The sequence below is a fragment of the Xenopus laevis genome, chromosome 9_10L, assembly GCF_017654675.1.
Source record: "Xenopus laevis strain J_2021 chromosome 9_10L, Xenopus_laevis_v10.1, whole genome shotgun sequence".
NCBI classification, from domain to species: Eukaryota; Metazoa; Chordata; class Amphibia; order Anura; family Pipidae; genus Xenopus; species Xenopus laevis.
In genome coordinates this window covers 54585908-54605466 of record NC_054387.1, presented here as the reverse complement: position 1 = coordinate 54605466, position 19559 = coordinate 54585908, and the positions used below count along the sequence as shown (strand labels likewise).

General features: G+C 45.5%; 1 protein-coding gene across 2 annotated transcripts; it reads right to left on the bottom strand.

The window, feature by feature from the left end:
• Positions 1-516: 516 nt before the first annotated feature.
• Positions 517-19558, bottom strand: ern1.L (endoplasmic reticulum to nucleus signaling 1 L homeolog). Of its 2 annotated transcripts, none has more exons than XM_018235536.2 (22): positions 19412-19558; positions 15704-15824; positions 14552-14585; positions 13126-13198; positions 12116-12188; positions 11777-11899; positions 10826-10927; positions 10475-10736; positions 10138-10216; positions 9561-9726; positions 9345-9463; positions 8868-9062; positions 7880-8153; positions 7028-7115; positions 6381-6570; positions 6091-6190; positions 5235-5434; positions 4198-4345; positions 3612-3739; positions 3094-3217; positions 2826-2893; positions 517-1562 (listed from the first exon to the last, which is right to left on the bottom strand). In XM_018235536.2, the coding sequence occupies exons 1-22, from the start codon at positions 19454-19456 to the stop codon at positions 1362-1364; spliced, it is 2913 nt and encodes a 970-aa protein (XP_018091025.1). In that variant the 5' UTR covers positions 19457-19558; the 3' UTR covers positions 517-1361. The 2 variants fall into 2 exon arrangements, with proteins under 2 accessions (XP_018091025.1, XP_018091027.1); XM_018235538.2 differs by having other exon boundaries at positions 7880-8150.
• Between the last annotated feature and the right edge of the window lies 1 nt (position 19559).

Sequence of the window (19559 nt, the reverse complement as noted above, 5' to 3'; positions counted from 1 at the left end):
CTAGTCTATACATGCTCCATCTCTGCTTATGTTGACCCTCATCATGTTCCACTCATTCATAATGGAGTAATGTAATACACAGCCTAGTCTTACTTTGCCCACATCTAGTAACCCAAAGCAACCATCATTTGAGCAGCAAATTGTACCTGCTGATTGGGTTCATAGATGCTCTTGGTCCTGACCTCCAGCCGACTGCACAGGGACTGTAACTGAAACATCATGGCTGCAGTTGTTAGTGGGGTTTCTCGCTCACCGTGTATGTACTCTGGTCATTGACAGAAGTGACTGGTCAGTATCACTTTATGGTGAAGGGTGAGTGTAATCTCTTGAGTTTTTAAGTTTATTTGCATCCCAGAGAAATGTAGCATTAATGTTAATGCTTGCACCAACCCCATCTGTCATATTACCAGCAGCCAAGTGGTTAATTTACCCCTGATCAGACTTCTCTAATCAGAACCCTGATACAGGTTGGTTGTGTGCCACAGCTGGATGGAGACACACACACACACACACTTATTCTGAATAAAAAGAGATTTATTGATAAAGAAGCCTGAGAGGTGGGCGAGTTGTGCCCAGGGTATAAATCTAGGGTATGCGCCCCCCCCCCCAATATAAAGCAGCAGGTTCATTTGCTCTTTCACCAAACTTGCCAATAAAATCTCTCTAAAATCCAGTGCTCGACTGCGCTGCGTTCTCCTCCTCCTCCTCATCAGCCGACCACATTAAGTAAGAAAAGTAATAAAAGTAAAAATGCCCCTCGTACCCCTTTCAGCCCCCCCCTCCCTTCTCCCAAAACACAATGGGCCCAGGGGGTGGGCAAATACTTCATACACATCCCCAAGGGATTGAGATGCAACAGAAGCCCATCCCAGGCCTTCCCTTCTCCCACCCAAGTGTAATATAGGGGGCATCACATACTTGCCCCAGTGAGCCCAGGGGCAAATGCTAGGAAATAAGCTGCGCCCTTTGTTAATAAATGTCAACATTTTTGAAACATACGTTAAAAAAACCTAATCACAGATGGGCACAGACCTGATCCTGTGCCAGGAATAACCTCCCCACCCCCTTCCAGACAGGCAAAGACCCGCTCCTCTGCCAGGAATAACCCCACACCCTGTCCGGCATAACCCAACATTCAGAGTGGGCTGCAGCCAGACTAAAACCCACCTGGCGAGTGATGCCCTAGTGCAACAATAATATGTCACTTATCCTTACATGGTGCCAGGCAGGTGTCAAACACTTACACAGAACCCTGTGTGCCTAGCTAGCGCCAAGTCAGTACTTAAGGCACATTGTGCGGGGCCTTAGTTGTGCCCCACTCTTCTTCTTCCACTGTCCACCATATGCCACACAGAGCCCTCTCAAGCCACGTCAGGACAGAACGTGGAGGGATCGCTGTGATAGTAAGGCTGGAAGGGTCTCTCGTGGCTGCACATGTGCATAGCAAGGTAAGTGTGTAAGAGCAGACTGGGAAATCGGGATGTGAAGTAACGAACAAAATCATCTGGGACACCCCCCAACGTTTCCTGCACCTCAGCCGGCAGCTCCCTGTAGTGATGTTTCTGTGGAGAACACAAAGCTGGGAATGAGCACGATGCAAAGCAACAACTGTACAAATAACCAGTGTGTATTTCACTAGTGCCCCTAAACCATATGGATCCCCAACTCTATGGCAGGGAATCTGCACCATCCAGTTAGAAGTAGAAGACACAGCTCACTCATGATGGAAGATCCCCACCAGCAAGGAGAAATCAGTTAGGTACGAGAAGTGCAGGGGGTGGTGGCTGCACTTGTGGGTGGGGTGGGGGCCCCCAGTGACAGCCCCAGTGGCCCCCAAGCACCCCAGTCAGACACTGGTTCTAGATAAATGTGGAGCAATACAGAACCAATGCCCAACAAGCCAGGTTGCCCATCTCCTTCTCATGGTACAGCCATGTTTCACTCCTCATAGGGTCTAGTCCAGCCCAGAGCATCGCAATCATATAGGTCCAATCATAGAGGGACCTGTTGCCTGGGCTGATGGCTTGGTGTCTCAGACTATTGCCTTGTAGCCCTGGGGTTCTGGGTTTGGTTTCCACCTCAGGAAGAAGGATGTATTGTATTTTACTAAGAAAGGAATTAAAACATGGCAGCCAACAGGAGAAAGAATAAGTAGTAAGAGCTACTCAGTGGTCTTGAGTTTAATTTCAACATGTTCTTGAATTGCTATTGCACCTGTCCCATAACACACACAGGTGCCGCCCATGGCTACCCACCTGCGCAAACACTCACTAACCTACGGATAAACATGCTCTGCGTGGGAGGGAGGTGCCTGAAGTAAACAAGGAAACTCCCTTCAATTCACAGAACATACAAGCTCCCTGCAGTGCTGAGGTGGGAATTGAACCCAGCAATATTGCTTCTAAGCTGTGCACTTGTGCATGCACACACAAGCTTTGAGGCCAGTGCACACAACAAATTGGCACACACAAAATGTAACCATTATTCTAACCTGTGCACACATTTTTTAAAGATTTGCACAAAAGAATAATTTTTTTTGCACACATAGCCAAGAAGGAATTAGAGGTAACATTGAACCCAATATCCCAGTTCTACAAGGCAGGAGAATTTACCTGCCATCAACCTGTCACCATCAGATTAGCGCTAGATTATTCTCATTCCCCATAATACAAAACGTTTACTCTTCCCTGTCTGCCGATATCTGCTCCATACAACTTACTCCACCCCCATATAATGTGACCTACACAAGAACTGGTAGCAGGATCTTCTAAAGTCACAAAAATGTCTTTAGTGCACCACCTTCTGAAACTGCATAAAGTACCCACCTTGTTGCGCAATGCCCGGAGAAGGTCTCGTACAGAATTGCCTTTATAGCTGCGGAATTTCCTTAGATCTGCAGAGAAAAACATTGATCTAAGCTTCTTTATTCATAATATTGATATTTGCCAGTGCCAGTATGACAGCGTTGCAGGGCAGCCTGTGCCGGTGACAGTATGGCAACACATCAAAGCAACTTTTGACAGGGTGAGAGCATGGAGGTAAGGCAGTCTGTGTGGTGGTTGTAGCATGGCAGAGCAGTATGGTTTTGGGTACCTGTTTGCAGTGGGACAGTGATATGTTGCCTCCAGTCCATTTGTACCACAGATCTTCCTCCTCTCTCCAGCTGTTTCACCAAGGGCCCATCCAGAGCCTCTTTCTCTATTCTGTCACTCACATCCTATAGAGAAGCACATGGTGGGTCAGAGCCAAATAATTAAATCATTTAAGCAGGTTCCAAGCAGCAGGCACAATGGGAAGGGTTAAGAGGTAGACAAGGGAGGAAGGCGGAGGAGGTGAAAGGCTATAGAGCTGCTGCATTTCTTGGCAGGGAAAGAGAAACATCACATGCCAGGTACCTTCTGGGGGTTGGAGAGGAGAATTTGCAGTACCTGCTGGGGAGAGAGACACGCAGAAGCACAGAAGAGACAGGAATGCAGTAATTGCTGGGGAGGGGGGGTAGATTTTGCAGTGTCTGCTGGGGCATTTGCCTTCTTCAGGGCAGTTGCTGGGGAGTTTGGTGCACAAGAGAAACACAGACAGTAGATGTCCCTTTAGGAAATCGGGTGACCTACCTGGAAGAACTGAAGTTGTTTATCCAGACTCCAGAAAAAGGGGTGCTTGAGCACAGCCGGAGCAGAGGGGCGTCTCTGTGGGTCTTTATTTATCATCTCTTCAATAAGCTGGTGGGCAACAAGGTCCTCTATTTGAAGAAAAATGACACATGAATCATCATTGAAACAAGGTGAAGCTGAGCACACTCCGTTAAGGTAGCCTGGTGCACAATGCAGGAGGGTACGGCAACCCCCAATACGTCAATGGTATAGGAATACACTGGCACTCAAGACAGTTCAATGCAGGGTTGCCCCTTGCACAAAATAAATAGCAAGGGGCAACCCTACATGAATCATCATGACACTTCACAGGTCTGTATGATGCATCATGTGGGGGCAAATATGGCCAGTGCACTATAGCACCTGGGACACTTCCCCCCCCCCCTTCATTTAATTAAGAAATACCCCAGCCTGTTGCATTTTTTTGCTAACAGGAGCACTGGCCCGGAGTATCAAGTACTTCATTATAACAACTCCTTTAACTGTAGGCTCGGCTGAGTTTGAGGCTTGTTTCCATTAGAGTCCCTCAAGCAACCAGCTGACTCACCATGCTTGCCTAAGTCTAAGCAGTCAAGACTGTAGGTGCCCAGGAGGATGTTGGCTTGCCGCTGCAGGGACTTGCCAAACGGATGTTTCCCTTCCGATATCACATAGTAAAAGAGACAGCCAGCAGAGAAGATATCCACTGTGTAGGTCTGGGGGGAGAGAGAGACATCAGCAAGGGATCCCCCCCACACAGCAATAAACCCCCATAAAGTCTGTTGCCTGGGCACACACCCAGACATGGGAATTTCCTTTGCTTTATCAGAGGCAGAATTCCTACTTCCCGCAGGATATCAGGGCAAAGTATGAGCACCACCTCCTGTGCTGTACCAAAACTGCCAGCATCCTAAACGTGGCCATACACATAAAGATCCTCTTGTTTGGCAATTTCACCAAATGAGTGTCTCTCACCCCGATATGCACACATTGAGGTGGGCGATAGGCTGATCCAATAGTGGGCCCTAGGGACAATACGGACGGTCAGATTGTGATCCAATGGGAGTTTTAACCCTGCCGATCGACATCTGCCCTACTTTCGGTCAGATATCGATTGGGAAAGCCCATCAGAGGGCCCTACACACAGGCCAATAAGCTGCCAACTCGGGTCTGTCGGCAGCTTATATTGGCCGTGTATGGCCATCTTAATACTGGCATAGTGAATAATGGGAATGATTGTTCTGAGGTTTTTATCATGGACCATAACACATTATGGGACCTGCAATTGTGTAGGTGGGTGGAAGGGGCAGAAATGGTGGCCAGTAATTGGCAAAATGGAGGTCATTTAACTTTTTCCTTTTTTTTAACAATTGCGTGGACATTGTGTGGACAGAAATCAGATTGATCATTCTTTACATTTGCCCCAAGCTTTTCTATCAGATATCAGCGGAGCAGGGAGCTGGCGACTCATTTTGGAGAGACCAAGTATGGATTATAGACACCATAACAGTTCCTCCTCCCTGGTGTAAAGTGTGCAGTTTTGCTCTTTTCCCTCCCCAGCAGCCCATGTTGGGCACAGAAAGGAACACACATGGATCCACTTACCGGATTTTCTTTACTATCTTCACACAGCATTTCTGGGGCGATCCATCCCTCGGTCCCTGGGACTCCAGATCTCCGGCTGAAACTATTCCTTCCTACTGCCAACTTCTTGCACAGGCCAAAGTCTGAAATCATGGCTTTCACCTTTCCATGGGCATTGGGCATGGAGATCAGGATATTGTGAGGCTTCAGGTCTCTGTGCACTGTGGGTAATGGAGCAACATACAGTACATTCCATCCCATAATATCTATAGGACTCTACCTGTTCCTTCTGTCTCTCCAACCTACTGTCAGGGCACTGCCCCAGTGCACTGTGGGTAATGGAAAAGGGATCCATTCTACCCTATGTTAGGGAGTAGGAAGATACAGATTCCATAGAAAGCCCTGGTGGGCCTTGGACCCCCCAGTTCGACGATGTATACCCTTCCTGTTGTTGTAGGTAGCTTGCATTCACTTACACTGGGTGGGGGTATCTATAAAGTTTTTGAGGAATACACAAATGCACACTAAGAAGCTGCCTTGTTTGTTAGAAAGAAATCCCTAACCACTTTCTGATGCATGACTTCCCCACCCCCGCACACGGTGAAACTGTCATCTGACCTGCTGGGGGTCCCCATACTTAGGCTGCTGACAGATGTGGAGATTAGTCTCCCTGCAATTAATTTCCACAAACAAGTGGATGACTAAACTCCTCTGAATGTTTTTCCACCTGCAATAAAGTGAATGATCAGTAGGAAAACATAAGAGTCGCTTTGGCTTTCCGAAGTTTACTCGTAAAGCAGAAAATGATGAGTTGGGTAGTTGGACACCAATAGAAAATTCTCCCTTGATGCGGTTGCAGTTTAAGGACTGATCTTACCGATGTTGAGTGAATGCAAGTAGGAAAGTCCCGAAATAGTCTGCTCCAGCAACGTGATTGGTTCCAAGCCGTGTCTATCAAAGTCCTTCTCTTCTACATACTGATCAGAGAGAAACAATGAGCAAAGAAATGTACAGAGATCTCAGAGCAAGAGGCGAGGTCATAGCTGTGGATCGTCATCATTGTCTGGGAATCCCCTCAATGTATGTGACCCCTTTAGCTCTATGGCAGTACTGTGTGTACGCACCCTGACCCTCAGTATGTATTCAATGGACCCCCCCAAGACTAACCTCCTGCAGGGTGGCAGTACACAGCTCTATGGCGATGTACTGGAACTGCCGATCCCTCTCGGTGCAGAAATAGCGAATCACATTGGGATGTTCATCTGATTCTCTCAGAAGCTGCACCTCCCTGTCTGCAAAACTGAAGCATTCTGGGAGAATTCTTTTCACTGCCACGTCCCGGTTATCAAAGTGCCCCCTGAAAAGAGACAATAAACTGATCTCCATAACAGGAAGGACAACCTCATTCACTGCTGAGGGAGGGGGCCAGGAGCTTTAGGTGCTAGGGAGAAGAGAACCAACCCTTAGTCGAGAGGCACTGTTCCATTTGTGGGTCCCTGCATTATACACAAACCCCCATATGTAATAAAAGGCAACAAGTTTTCCCAGTAGCAGGAATGACAGTAACCAATAAGATGTTTGCATTTAAACAGGTGAACACTAAATTGTACCTGCTGATCGGTTGCTGCTCCAGGGCAAACTTTGTGCTTTTTATTACATAACCCCGAAGCCAATAAAAGAAACAAACAAAAGAATAAGAAGGGTCAAATGTCTCCAAGAGTGAAGCAAGAGTTTGGCCCCATTCCGTATCCAAATGTTCAAATTAGAAGTTGTTGCTGGTACCATGAAGTATTATGATGATAAATTGTACTCGCCTGTACACAATGGTCCCCTCAGCTCCGTGACCCAGAACTTCCCTCGGATTAAATGAGATTTTACCCACGGCCACATGCCTGTCCTCATCTGTAATAGAGAGAAACAGGCTGAGTATGCCCCATAGACTACAGCATACTGAACTAAAGTCACAGCACAAGCGTGCCCCCTACACAAGACCATACTGTACTACAGTCACACCCCAAGTGCATCCCCTAAATTAGAATATACAGTACTACAGTCAGAGCTTGGGAGCACCCCCTACCCTTGAGCAGAGCTGCTCAAACTTTTTTTTTTTTTTTTTCTTTGAGCCACACTCGTGTAGAAACTGTTGAGGAGCCATCATAGTCCCATGTGGCCTCTATCCCACAGGAAGCACTGTATGGATTAAACCGGTGTCTTTATGCATCCAATACTTGCCTTCAAGGAATTTAAAACTGTCCCTGTGGCATTGTGAGCAACATCAACGAGGGTGGCGAGCAATATGTTGCTCACGAGCCATTGGTTGGGGATCACTGCCCTAGAGCAAAGCCTTCTACAAACACAGGCCAAGGGCACCTCCCACACTAGAGCAAATACACTACAGACACAATAACCTAAACCAGACGTTTAAAAACTGTTGGGAGGCATAATAAAACTGTTATAGTCTAATTGGTAGCCTCGTGTGGGCTGCTAGCCTGCAGGAAGCCTCTTTTGGAGTAAACTTTGAGGCCACTATAATCAACATCAAATATTGGTTGGGGATCACTGACCTAAATCAAAACGTGTGACTACAATCATGGGGCCCCCTGGTCCAGAGTTTTGGCGTTTCTCCTAACTTCCCCCCACCCCTCTGCTACAGAAAGCCCTCCTACCTGCATCCTCGTGCTCTGTGGAGATAACACTGGCGCCCTCTGATGCAGATATGTTGGAACACACAGAGTGGTTGGAAGCCTTTGGGGACACATTGGGAGAGCTGACAGTAGAGCCTTCCCCCTGCCCCCCAGAGATATCCAAATAATCTCCATCTGGGGACAAATCAGCCGGAGACTGGAACGGAACATTCTGCATCTGCAGGAGCTGAATCTTTTCTTCCAACTGCTTCTGAAACTGCTGGTGCTGCAGCTGCTGCTGCTGTTGTACTGTCTGCTGGTGCAAAATTACCAAAGGCCCGACACATAAATACATTGTGTGCACAATAATCCTAATCATTGCTCTGTGCACAATAATCCTAATCATTGCTCTGTGCAAAGGGACACAATATGGCACCTCCCTCCCATAGGTATAAATACAAATATGCATAGAAGGAATGTTCTGGGAACACAATAAGCTATACTGAGAGGATGTGTTTTGGTGTGCTCTGTGGAGTGTGTGGTTTCGCCCAGGCCCTTGTGGCCCAACATCATCTTCTTTAAGGGAAAGCGTGGTGGGGCATTGGAATCAAAATATGTTATAAATCTTGATTTTTCTGAATTCTCCTATGGAGTGATGAAGGGAAATATGGCGGCGGGAGAGACTGGGTCACACTGTACATAATTATTGCAGTTTTGAGGTACCATCTATGGCATGTGACATGTCAACTGACCACCAGTCGGTAGTGATTACTACAAATACAATTTGTCGGGACATTGTATATATCAAAACCAAAGAAATTGCTATTTCTTATGTCTGAACAAAAGAATATGGAATGGTATTCATTTTTGTGTCTGTTAAAGCTTAATGTTTTAATCTAGTTTATCGTATTTTTTTTGAATATTTTATATAAAATTCTCTCCCATGTGTATAAATGCAAATATGCAGATTGTTCCCTCTCAGCCCCTTGGATACAGCACAATCCCAATCTTTTGTAACCAAATATGTTACCTTTGGGTATGTGATGACAAAGGCCACCCAGCCAGCCAGCAGGAAAGTGCTGAATATTATTGTTGCCATATCTTTGAGCATGGAGTCTACAGGAGCTTCTGGCTTGGGAGGGACTGGTCGAGAAATGTCACTTAGATCCTGTGAGTAAGAAGTGCCCAGACCCTCAGATGCCTCATTTGCCATGTCCAGAACTTCCTGTAAATTGAAAACAAATCATTGGCTTACCTCATGGTCCTAGCTGCAATTTGGTGGTATTGTAATGGCTCCATTTGTACTCATAGTAATATTATTTGCAAAGTATCTACATTAACACAATCCATATTTGCACTACTATTAGCATTACTGGCTATATTACTACCATTATCTGCTTGATATTACACATATTAACACTAAAATGTTATCTACCCTAACAGTACCATTATCTACAGTGGCATGATTCATGTTTGCACTGAAAATGCCATGTAGACACAGCCTCACCTCTGGAATGCGCGGCTTTTCTGCACCGGTCTCTATGACATTTTCCTGGCCACGAGGCAGGGAAGCAGGGAAGTTCTCAAGGATCTTGGTTGGTGCAGAGTTAGGGACCTCGTGGTGCCCTATTAAAATAAAATGTCAATATGTTGAAGGCAATCCCCCAGGCATAGAACATATACAGCAATACATGATAGGGGTGGTAAGGCCTAGTTTGAGTACCTATGAGCAGCCATTGGTTGCGCCAGTAACTCAGCTTGTCCTTTGGTTTGATCCCTGCAGGAATTTTCAGATCTGTGCTGGGCGTGAACTCACACTCCCCGTTCTCCTCAATGGTCACCCCGTCAGTTGTGGGACCATCCAGCAGTGGAATTGCCCTCCCTCTTGGCTGAAGGAAAGATACAATGAAAGCTGTGGGTGCCTTATTCTGCTCAGCGTGATACCTCTGGTTACATGCCAGGATTTGGGCTGTCCAATGCCAGGCACTCCGGAGAAACCTTTATGCAATACGTGGATATGGCCCAATGAAAGCTGCTTGGATCAGATGAGTAGAACTGGACCTCTCCTTCAGTAAAAAATACTGTCTGGGAAGCCAAATAATCCCATCCCCTGGGTTATGCTCACTGACAGACAGACAGCATAGTGACAATATACTGCCCTCTTATTAAACTAATCATCCACTGGTTATATTAATGCTTGGGGGGTAAGTGCCAGTGGCGACTGCTGAACTTGCTTATGAGTAACTAAAAATTGTTACCATGCTGATCCCATAAAATAAGAATGTGAAAGGGGCACTTACCACCACAGTGACGCCTTCATGGACCAGTGAGAAGGAAGCATAGAGACTGGTGGAGTATTTGCCCACGTACAAAGTAGGCCTAGGCATAAAGGAGAAACAAGAATCAGTAAGAATGGCACAGGTCGGATGCCGAACTTGCCCCCCCCCAATAGTAATACAAGGAATGAAATCTCTCCTGGCCACTTTCAGAGAAATGGAGGGTTAAATTGTACAAACTGGAGTCAAGTAGTACAAAGATCAAGCATCTCTTGGCTGACGCCTTTGATTAACCTACTGCACTGTACCCAAAGCCTTCCTATGATACACTTGCCCCAACCTCACTAACAAGGATACATACATGAGTTTGCTCTTGGTCTCTGTCTCTTTGGGGAAAGGATATTTCCACTTGGTTATGCGGCCAACCTCTCCGGACATGAAGGTCAGGTAGCGCAGAGTCTCCACTGCCACATTGGTGTGCCGCACCTTTCTCAAGCCTTCTCGCTGCCACATATACAGTGCCACCACTGGCGAGGCATAGTTCTGTATCCAGAGCACGTCCCCCGATTCACTGTCCACAGTCACCACCATTCCGTCCCCATTGGACACAAAGTGGGACATTTCTGGGGAACACAGGAGTTATAAGCCGTGGGCTACAGAACAGCACGGCCCCCTCCCAACATGCCCCCTTATGAGATTGGGCAGCACTTACTGTATTCAGTGCCCTCGTCAGGAAGAGTAGCAGCATAGTCATGGTAAGTGGCGTTCCAGTGCAGCACTTTATTCTTTGTGTCATACATAGTGATGGTGTATTCTGCAAAACAAACCCATGCCTGTATTCAGTTAAAGCCAAAGATCTCCCTTTCCAGCACTGAGCTAGATACAGTAAAGCCAACAAGTTGAGATTTGGACACTAGAGGGCGTTCAATTATACTGCTTTTCACTGATCACCTTGGAACATAGGAATCAATATATATGTATATAAATAGCAAGTCCCATTATTATACCAGCCATGGGAAGAGGACAGCCCAGGAGCAGTGGGGAACAAGGGCAATGGCAAAATAGCAATGTGCCATAATGCCCGGTATAAATGTTAGTACCAGGAGAAGCTCAAATTTACTCTTACCGGATCAGTAATCAAGTAGATTCCACTGCTGTTTTGTTATAGGCATAGAAAGTAATATGGCAGGCCAGTGCATGTTAATGAGAAAACACCAAACCTTTAGGCATTGTTTTATGGTAACTCTCTATACAGGCTATGAGCAAACCTTAAGGGCTGGTTCAAGCAAAACTGTGCTCAGTACAGGGGAATACCTATGCTGGCATAGTTTTATAGTATCTCTATGTACAGGATATATGCAAACCTAGGGGACTGGTACTGCTTCATTGTGCTTAATAAAGGGGAATATTCTGGGATAGTTTTATGGCATCTTTACATGCAGGCTATGAGCAAATTTAGGGGCTCTTCTTACTAAATTGTATATTTGTAAATTGTATAATTGTAAATTGGTAGCTCTAGAGAAAGGTTAAGACTAGAGAAAACTGCTGTGGGGGAAGATAAGCAGGGGGGAGGCAGTCTGGCCGAGAGTGCTATGGAAGCTGAGCAAGTTAGTCCCACACACGCACACACGCACGCACACACACACACGGCAAAGATGGGTACCTGTCCTCCCCAGGTACAGCAGTGAGGTTGATGGGCAGAGACTCTCGGCAAAGGAGGATGTCAGAGTCTGTTGCTTCTCACCAGTCACCAGGTCAATGACGTACCAAATATCCTGCTTCTTGCCTGCAATTGGACAGGAGGGTAAATCAATACAAAAGTTCCAGCTAGAAAAATTATAGCCTTTGGGAACAGCCTACAGTGCTTGCAGCATGATGTCACAAAGCCCCTCCCATCTCTGATCAGTCTGAAAGCTTCAGTTTGTTAGAATCCCACAATGTGGATACATGGCTGCCTCAAGAGCATTAGAGGGACTATGTCATCCATAATTTGGCTACTCACCCATATACAACATGCCATCTGAGCTCCGGCAGGGAGAGGCCTGGACCAGCTCTGGGATGGTAAATGGAAGTTTCTGCGGGAAGAGCAAAACAGTCATTGGGTGGAAGAATTACTTGGGGCTACAATGTGCAGCAGCACAAACTCAGAGGAGTGTATCCTCAGCCTTAAGGTAATGACAGATGGGATATTTTGTCGCTCATGATTAATCTTTGGTAGAGTCGGTGACAAAACGTCCCATGTTTCCTCTCCAGTGGCTAACATGGGAATAGCCACTGGTGAAACACATGCAGATGAACCTTTGGGCTTCTTCAGAAAGTGGCACCACTGCAAATGTTTCCCAGCAGCGATACCCATGTTAGCCACTGGAGAGGAAGCAAGGGCTGTTTTTCCGCCTCTTATACTGAAGATTAATTGCAGGCATTGAAACAACCGGTCTGTCATTGCCCTAAAAGGCATGTCCTGGTGAGTGACTCTGTGAGCTCTTGCTGAAAGAATATGAGGCTATTTATCTACCTGGAATTAAGCAGAGCATATGTACCGACCCCTCTTAAAACAGCTCTCTTTGTTAAAGGTACAACCAGTGTATTTCTGTCCTGCTTAAAGGCAGACAATCAAGCTATTTCTAGAACAGAGCATACTGTCATAGTGACACAAATCCTGTCTGATCCTCATTGTAAGCAGCAGTCCTGCCTTGCTTTATGGCTAAGATTCTAGCTATCTGTATAACAGAGCATTCTATCACAGTGACACATATCCTATCTGATACCATTGCCAGCAGGCAGCAGCAGTCTTGTCCTGTTTTATGGGGGAGATTCTAGCTATCATTAAAAGCATTCTGTTTTAGACGGAGTGTGTCCTGGCCCTGTGCCCTCATGGAGTCAAGCCAAATACCCAGTTCCACAGGTTAGGTTGTATTAAAAATAAATGGAGGAAAATGAGGATATTAACTCTGAGTGAGAGTAACCTGAGCCCATGGGCACCCTTACATAGGACGAGGAATTGCTTCTTACCGTCAGTCCTTCCTTGTTCTTACTTCCCAGAGTGTAGAGGCTACCATCATTTGGGTCCGGGAGGAAAGCAGGTCTGAAAGCACAGTAGGTATGCAGATGAGACAAGGATTTGGGTAGGGAAATCACATTGTGCTGCCATGCTGAAGGCTAGCAGGCAGTTGCTGCTGGTCTGTACATGAAGGACAGAGCTTTGTATCCATCTGCTCTGTATCAATTAACAACAATGGAGATTATGGTCACTAAAAGGCATCAGAACCTGCACAATAATGTTCCTGTGTATTTGAAAATGCTAATAAACACAACTGAAAAGAACAATGTTCCCGTGGTTCTGTTCTGCCCCATTAAATGGGGTTTTCGCCTTCCAACACTTTTTTTTAGTTCAGTTGTTTTCAAATAGTTTACCAGAAATAACAATTTCTTTCAATAACCTTCTATTTGTGACCGTTTTTCTAAAATTGGAGTTTAAGTTTAGCAGCTTTGGGAGGGGGTCACAAACTCTGCAAATTGTTCTAAATGGATACATTTCTTATCTTTGTCCCTGCTGAACAGAATCTCTGGGTTTCATTACAGGCAGCTGTTAGAATTGATAAAATAGTTGCTAATACTCCAGAGATGCTGCTGAGAAATGTATCAACTAAATGTTGCAAAATTGTAACAGTTCAGAATCTGCACCTGGATTATTGAGTTGCTAGATTGAAACACCAGAGACAGGAACATTAAACTTCAATCCTGGAAAAACAGTTGAAAATAAAACATTGGAAAGTAATTGTTCACCAGAAATAAAGACTTGTTTCATTTACTTTCCATGTTTTATTTTTGACAGTTTTTCCAGGATTGAAGTTTAAAGTTTAATGTTCCTGTCTTTGGTATTTCAGTCTGGCAGCTCAGAAAATCCAGGTACAGAATCTGAACGGTTACGTACTGGCCACACGAGCAGATTCGGGGAGATCCGAAGTCACCCTAAGTTTCCTCGTGAGGCAACTTCGGGCGACTTCGGAAAGCACCGCGTGTGCCTTCCCCCAGATGATTTTCATTTTAGCCGGTGGAGGGCAGGGGAAAGGCAGTTCAGGGAGATTGTCGCCCCGAAGAAGAGGACATTTGTCGCTGGGGCGACTAATCTCCCCGAATCTGCTCGTGTGGCCAGACCCTTACAATTTGCTACAATAGTTGATACCTTTCTCTGCAGCATCTGTGGAGTATAAGCAACTATTGTATCAATTCTAACAGCTGCCCTTAATGAAACTCAGGGATTCTGCTCAGCAGGGACAAAGATAAGAAATGTATCAACTAATGTAGCAATTAGAACAGTTACAGAGTAGGCAAAGATGACAAAGATAAGAAATTATCAGTGGCAGTAGTAATTAGATTATCAGTGGCAGTAGTGGTAACAGTCAAACACTTCTATTTGAGCCATAAAGTAACTTACTCTGTGACGTGTGTTGGAACTTGCAGTACTGGATCTGCAGAGAAAACAGCAAAAAAAAAAACTTTTTTTATAATCACATAAATCAAATGTCAAACTTTTCCCAAGGGCTGGAAGTCGTCAATTCAACCTGCCTTTGGCATACACAAGCACAAGAATAGGGCAACTCCTATTCCTAACTCCTAATACCTTTTGATCTTAATCCTTAATGGCAGCTCAGGCATCTGGCATTAAACATGGGGTACTAGGGACACTAGTAAATAAGATGACACAACATGGAGCATTCAGACATAGGCACTGCCATTCCAACACATATTCTCTAGAAAGCTCTGGCAGAGACTACCTCCAACAAGCAAATTATCCAACCAAGACCAAGTGATACTTTAGGGATAGCAGGAAAGACAACCGACATCCTGACTCTGTCGGGCTGGTTGCATGTCTAGGTAATTCTGTATGTCACTGCTGTATTATTCCTTAACTAACACATACTCACTAACATCCCTACCTCATCTTTTAGTTACATTATGGTTTTCTCTATACAAGCCTAAGCCTCTGATAATGTATCCCCTACTGTAAATTAGAAGTGTTAAATGTTATATATATATATATATATATATATATATATATATATATATATATATATATATATATCACAACATCACCCGGCTGTGCATTCCACAGCCCCTCTTCTAGTCTAAAGGAGTGGCCCCTAGTGAAGTGATCCTCTTTTTGGGAAAACAGGTCTCCTGCTAATTTTTTATTTTTTTTTATAATGCCTTCTAATATACTTGTAAAGAGCTATCATGTCCCTCGCAAGCGCATTTTTTCCCAAAGAGAACAACACAAACTTGACAGTCTACACTCTTTTAAATCTTTAAACTATAATGATTTTAGAAGTCACTATAAGAAGACCTATGTGTAATGCAGGTATTTGTGCCCAAGCTCAGATATACAGAATCACTATGAGAGGAGAGAAACATTGCCTCAATGCCTCCCGCTGTACGTTTTTACCCTCTCTGCTATGTGGAATGAAGACTCTAGAGTTATATCAGGCACCCTGTTCCCCCAACTATGAATTAGCTGATAGGACACACAAGACAAAAAATGGCACAGTAGTTGTTACAAGACAGTCTCCTGGAAACAAACCCTTTTTACCTTCTTTAAGGGTCCATCTGATGGAGCCAGTGCGCTTGCTGATGGCGTGAAGGCTCCCATCAAGTGTGGATACAAAAAGCAGTGTTTCTGGCAGGGACACCGTACTGCCGCTTCCTCCGCACTGTAAAAGAACAATCAGCAATGGATAAGGAGTCAGACTGATCTTTTCAATAACAGCTGGAGGGCTGCAGGCTATGCATGTAACTGATGAGGATAACAGATACCAGGCATGAGGGGCAGCCCGCTCACAAGCAGCTATTTCTATACAAACAGATTCAGCTCTCTATTTACAAATATGCACACACTCCAACAATGCACTGCACAAGGCAATATAGCTGCCTCTAGGGGCACAACAGCAGCACAGTCAGTAACAAGAGTGGGCCCAAGAAAGGATTGGGGCACTGAGCATGTCTGCAAGACAGGTGTGCTCCTAATATGATTTTGGTGTGGGGCCTGGGAACCTTCAGCTGGAATCACAAATCTTCCAAGTCAATGCTGAAATCACACTAAGTGAAAAATTGAGAGCTCTGAATGACATGAGTAGGGCAGATCCTGCTATGGGCATTAAATCCCCATTTCTGGCAATTTGTCAGGAAAATGGAGGCACTCGGGGTTAAGCTAACCTTGCCCACTCATAAATATAGGTGCAAAGATCAAGCAGCCCTCCCCCAACCCAAAGAAAGGTACGGAACACAATAACTACACTGCAGTAAAAAGATCTCGCACACCAAGAAATAGCTAACCACAAGATGGTACTAAACAAATATTCCTTATATAAAACAAGCTTTACATGATTTACAAACAGGATATATATTTCAGGCAAGAGAATCACCCAAATGTTTTAGTACAAAGCCTTTGTCAAGGGGAGTTGTGGTGTGCCGTTTCACTCGCCACATATACACCTAAATAACGCTGGTTTCTGTAGTTTGTCAGGAAGCCTCAGGTGCAGAAATAGAGCTGAGAGTGAGAGCTACGGCTGCAAGTGTTGGTTTCTTATCTGGTGCCGCTTCACTGGGCAAACAACCCAAAAGTACAAAATAATCCACACCCCCTGCACCTGTGTGTTTGCTCTGTGAGGGGAGGGCTGTCTAATTACTCACACCATGGTACCCTCTACCTGTATTAGCACAATCACTTTCCACCCACAAGGGCACAACATGGCAGCACATTGACTTCCAACTCACAAGGCTGCACATTTGATTTGACCTAAAAAGGAACAACATGGCAGCAAATTAATTTTTCACCCACAAGAGCAGAATATGGCCACATATTTTGCAAGGGGTTGGCATAATCCAAAGCTTTGCAGCTGGTGCCCTGGGGCAGGTATGTTGCACAAAGTGGTTGGGACAGTACCAGTGCATGGCAGGAACATCTTCCCCCCCCCCACATAAGGGAGAAGGGAACTTTATGGAAGCAAATATTTTCCTTTCTTAGACACAGAACAAACATAGACTCAGGGAACTCTGGGACTATTGGATGCTTGGGAGGCAAGCAGTTATTTGGGTACATACACAGTGCTGCCATTTGCATGGCACAATCTCCAAAACTGTAGGGCTGACCTACTCCCAAACAGTGGATGTGGGGCACTAGCCCGATCCCCCAACCTGAACATGACTCCAACTATCAACAGAATATATCCTTGTATTTCTGTCCCTTAAACATATGGCTAATCACATTTACCTCTAAGCTTTGGCTCCTCCCCAAAAACCACACAATGAGCCTTTGTTTCCCTTATTCAACAGAAAGGAGGATAGCACTGTGTCCTGGAACAAAGTGATCCATAACCAGGGGCTCATGAACAACATGTTACTCACCAACTTCTTGGATGTTGCTCCCAATGGCCTCAAAGCAAGTGCATATTTTTGAATTACTGGTTTGGAGGCAATCACTGGCCTTATATGCAACCCCGGGAACTTTTTTGTTCTCGTGTTGCTCTCCAACCCTTTCTACATTTGAATGAGGCTCATGGGTAAAAAAAGGTTGGAACAAGGCAGGTTTGTTCTAACGAAAATCCACCATCTGTTGCTGCTCTCTCTCCTGATTAGGCCACACCAGTCCGACCAATATAATATATGTAAAGAGGAATAGGATGGAGCACACAAGTCAGCAGATTTTACTGCAAAATATTTATTAGCACAACATGTTTCGGATCTTCACGGAAAAAGGATCCGTGAAGATCCGAAACATGTTGTGCTAATAAATATTTTGCAGTAAAATCTGCTGAATTGTGTGCTCCATCCTATTCCTCGTTACATAAAAAAAGGTTGGGGACCTATGTAACAGAACTAGCGGGGCCTGACATCACTTCAGACACCGGAAGCTGAGAAAATGAGTCTGACACACAGGGCCAGTGGCGTAACTACGAGGGTGCAATTGCACTCAGGCCCGTTTGGCATCTCCTGAAATACCAGTTTATATAAAGAAAGAATAACCATTTAGGCATTTCATTACCTGGAACAAACCAAAGATCTCCTGGAGGTGCCCAACTGTTGCACTCCTGTATCTGCAGGATATCAATGCCCCAAACAAATACAAGTAGGGGCATATTCCTACAGACACAGTCGTATGATTAAAAACAAGGACATGCCTATTGGCTTGTATGACTAAATACATAGTAATGTAGAGCAAAGGGCCCCTATAGTATGTTTATAGTTAACCCTGTCCCTGCCATTACACTCATATAACATATAGAGCCCATACAGTAGCGCATACATTGCCCTGTGATCTACTATATATGCTTCCATTTCCATACAGTACAGTATATATTCCCCTGAGAGCAGGACAGGACATAGTTTATCTCCTCTCAGGGACCATATGGTAGATTATGTCGGGCTCTGAGCAGTATTTATAACCACAACATACTCATACAGGGGAATCTCAGACAGGTTAATTTTACGGTGGGATGGATGGGAAGGAAGGAAGGAGAGTGCCCAGTGAGAGGAGGAAAACAGATAAGTAATGTGGCAGATGGAGAGCAGACAGATAAGCAGTGCAGCAGACTTCGGGCAAGCATGTGAGTAGGGAACCAAATGGGGGTGCAAACAGATGAATAGTTCAGTATATGAGGCAAAGGTAGGCACTAGGGCACATGGGGGCAGGCACGTGAGTAGTGAGCCAGATGGGAGTCAAAGAGGTGAGTAGTGAGGCAGGTGGGAGTCAAAGAGGTGAGTAGTGAGGCAGATGGGAGTCAAAGAGGTGAGTAGTGAGGCAGATGGGAGTCAAAGAGGTGAGTAGTGAGGCAGGTGGGAGTCAAAGAGGTGAGTAGTGAGGCAGATGGGAGTCAAAGAGGTGAGTAGTGAGCCAGATGGGAGTCAAAGAGGTGAGTAGTGAGGCAGGTGGGAGTCAAAGAGGTGAGTAGTGAGGCAGATGGGAGTCAAAGAGGTGAGTAGTGAGGCAGGTGGGAGTCAAAGAGGTGAGTAGTGAGGCAGATGGGAGTCAAAGAGGTGAGTAGTGAGACAGATGGGAGTCAAAGAGGTGAGTAATGAGGCAGATGGGATTATGTAGGAAGGTGAGTAGTAGGACAAGTAATCGGCAGGTGAGCAGTGAAATAGATGGCGGACAAATAATGTGTGGGACAGACATAATATTTCCCATGAGGCAGAAAGGCAGCGGGTGGGAAAGGAAGGTAGAATCCAGGCAGGTGAGTATGGGGGAGGCAGGTAAGAAGAGCAATTAGCCGGGCAGTGGAGGAACAGGAACGGAACTCACCGTGAGGCAGAGGAAGAGCAGCAAGAGAACCGCCAGAGGCGCCATGTCTCGGATCCCGTTGGTCTCAGGGTGTAAGGCTTAGGGCACCGGGTATTCCGGTCGGATCCTCCATTCCCCACACGGTAACTGTAAGTTCCTAGACGTGAGT

Excerpts from the sequence above, each read along its gene's own strand:
- ern1.L (XM_018235536.2), bottom strand. The coding sequence starts at position 19,456 with ATGGCGCCTCTGGCGGTTCTCTTGCTGCTCTTCCTCTGCCTCACG. Across the intron at positions 10,217-10,474 it reads GAGACCAAGAGCAAACTCAT|GCCTACTTTGTACGTGGGCA; the intron begins GTATGTATCCTT and ends CTTTATGCCTAG. Across the intron at positions 1,563-2,825 it reads TCCGGGCATTGCGCAACAAG|AAACATCACTACAGGGAGCT; the intron begins GTGGGTACTTTA and ends TGTTCTCCACAG.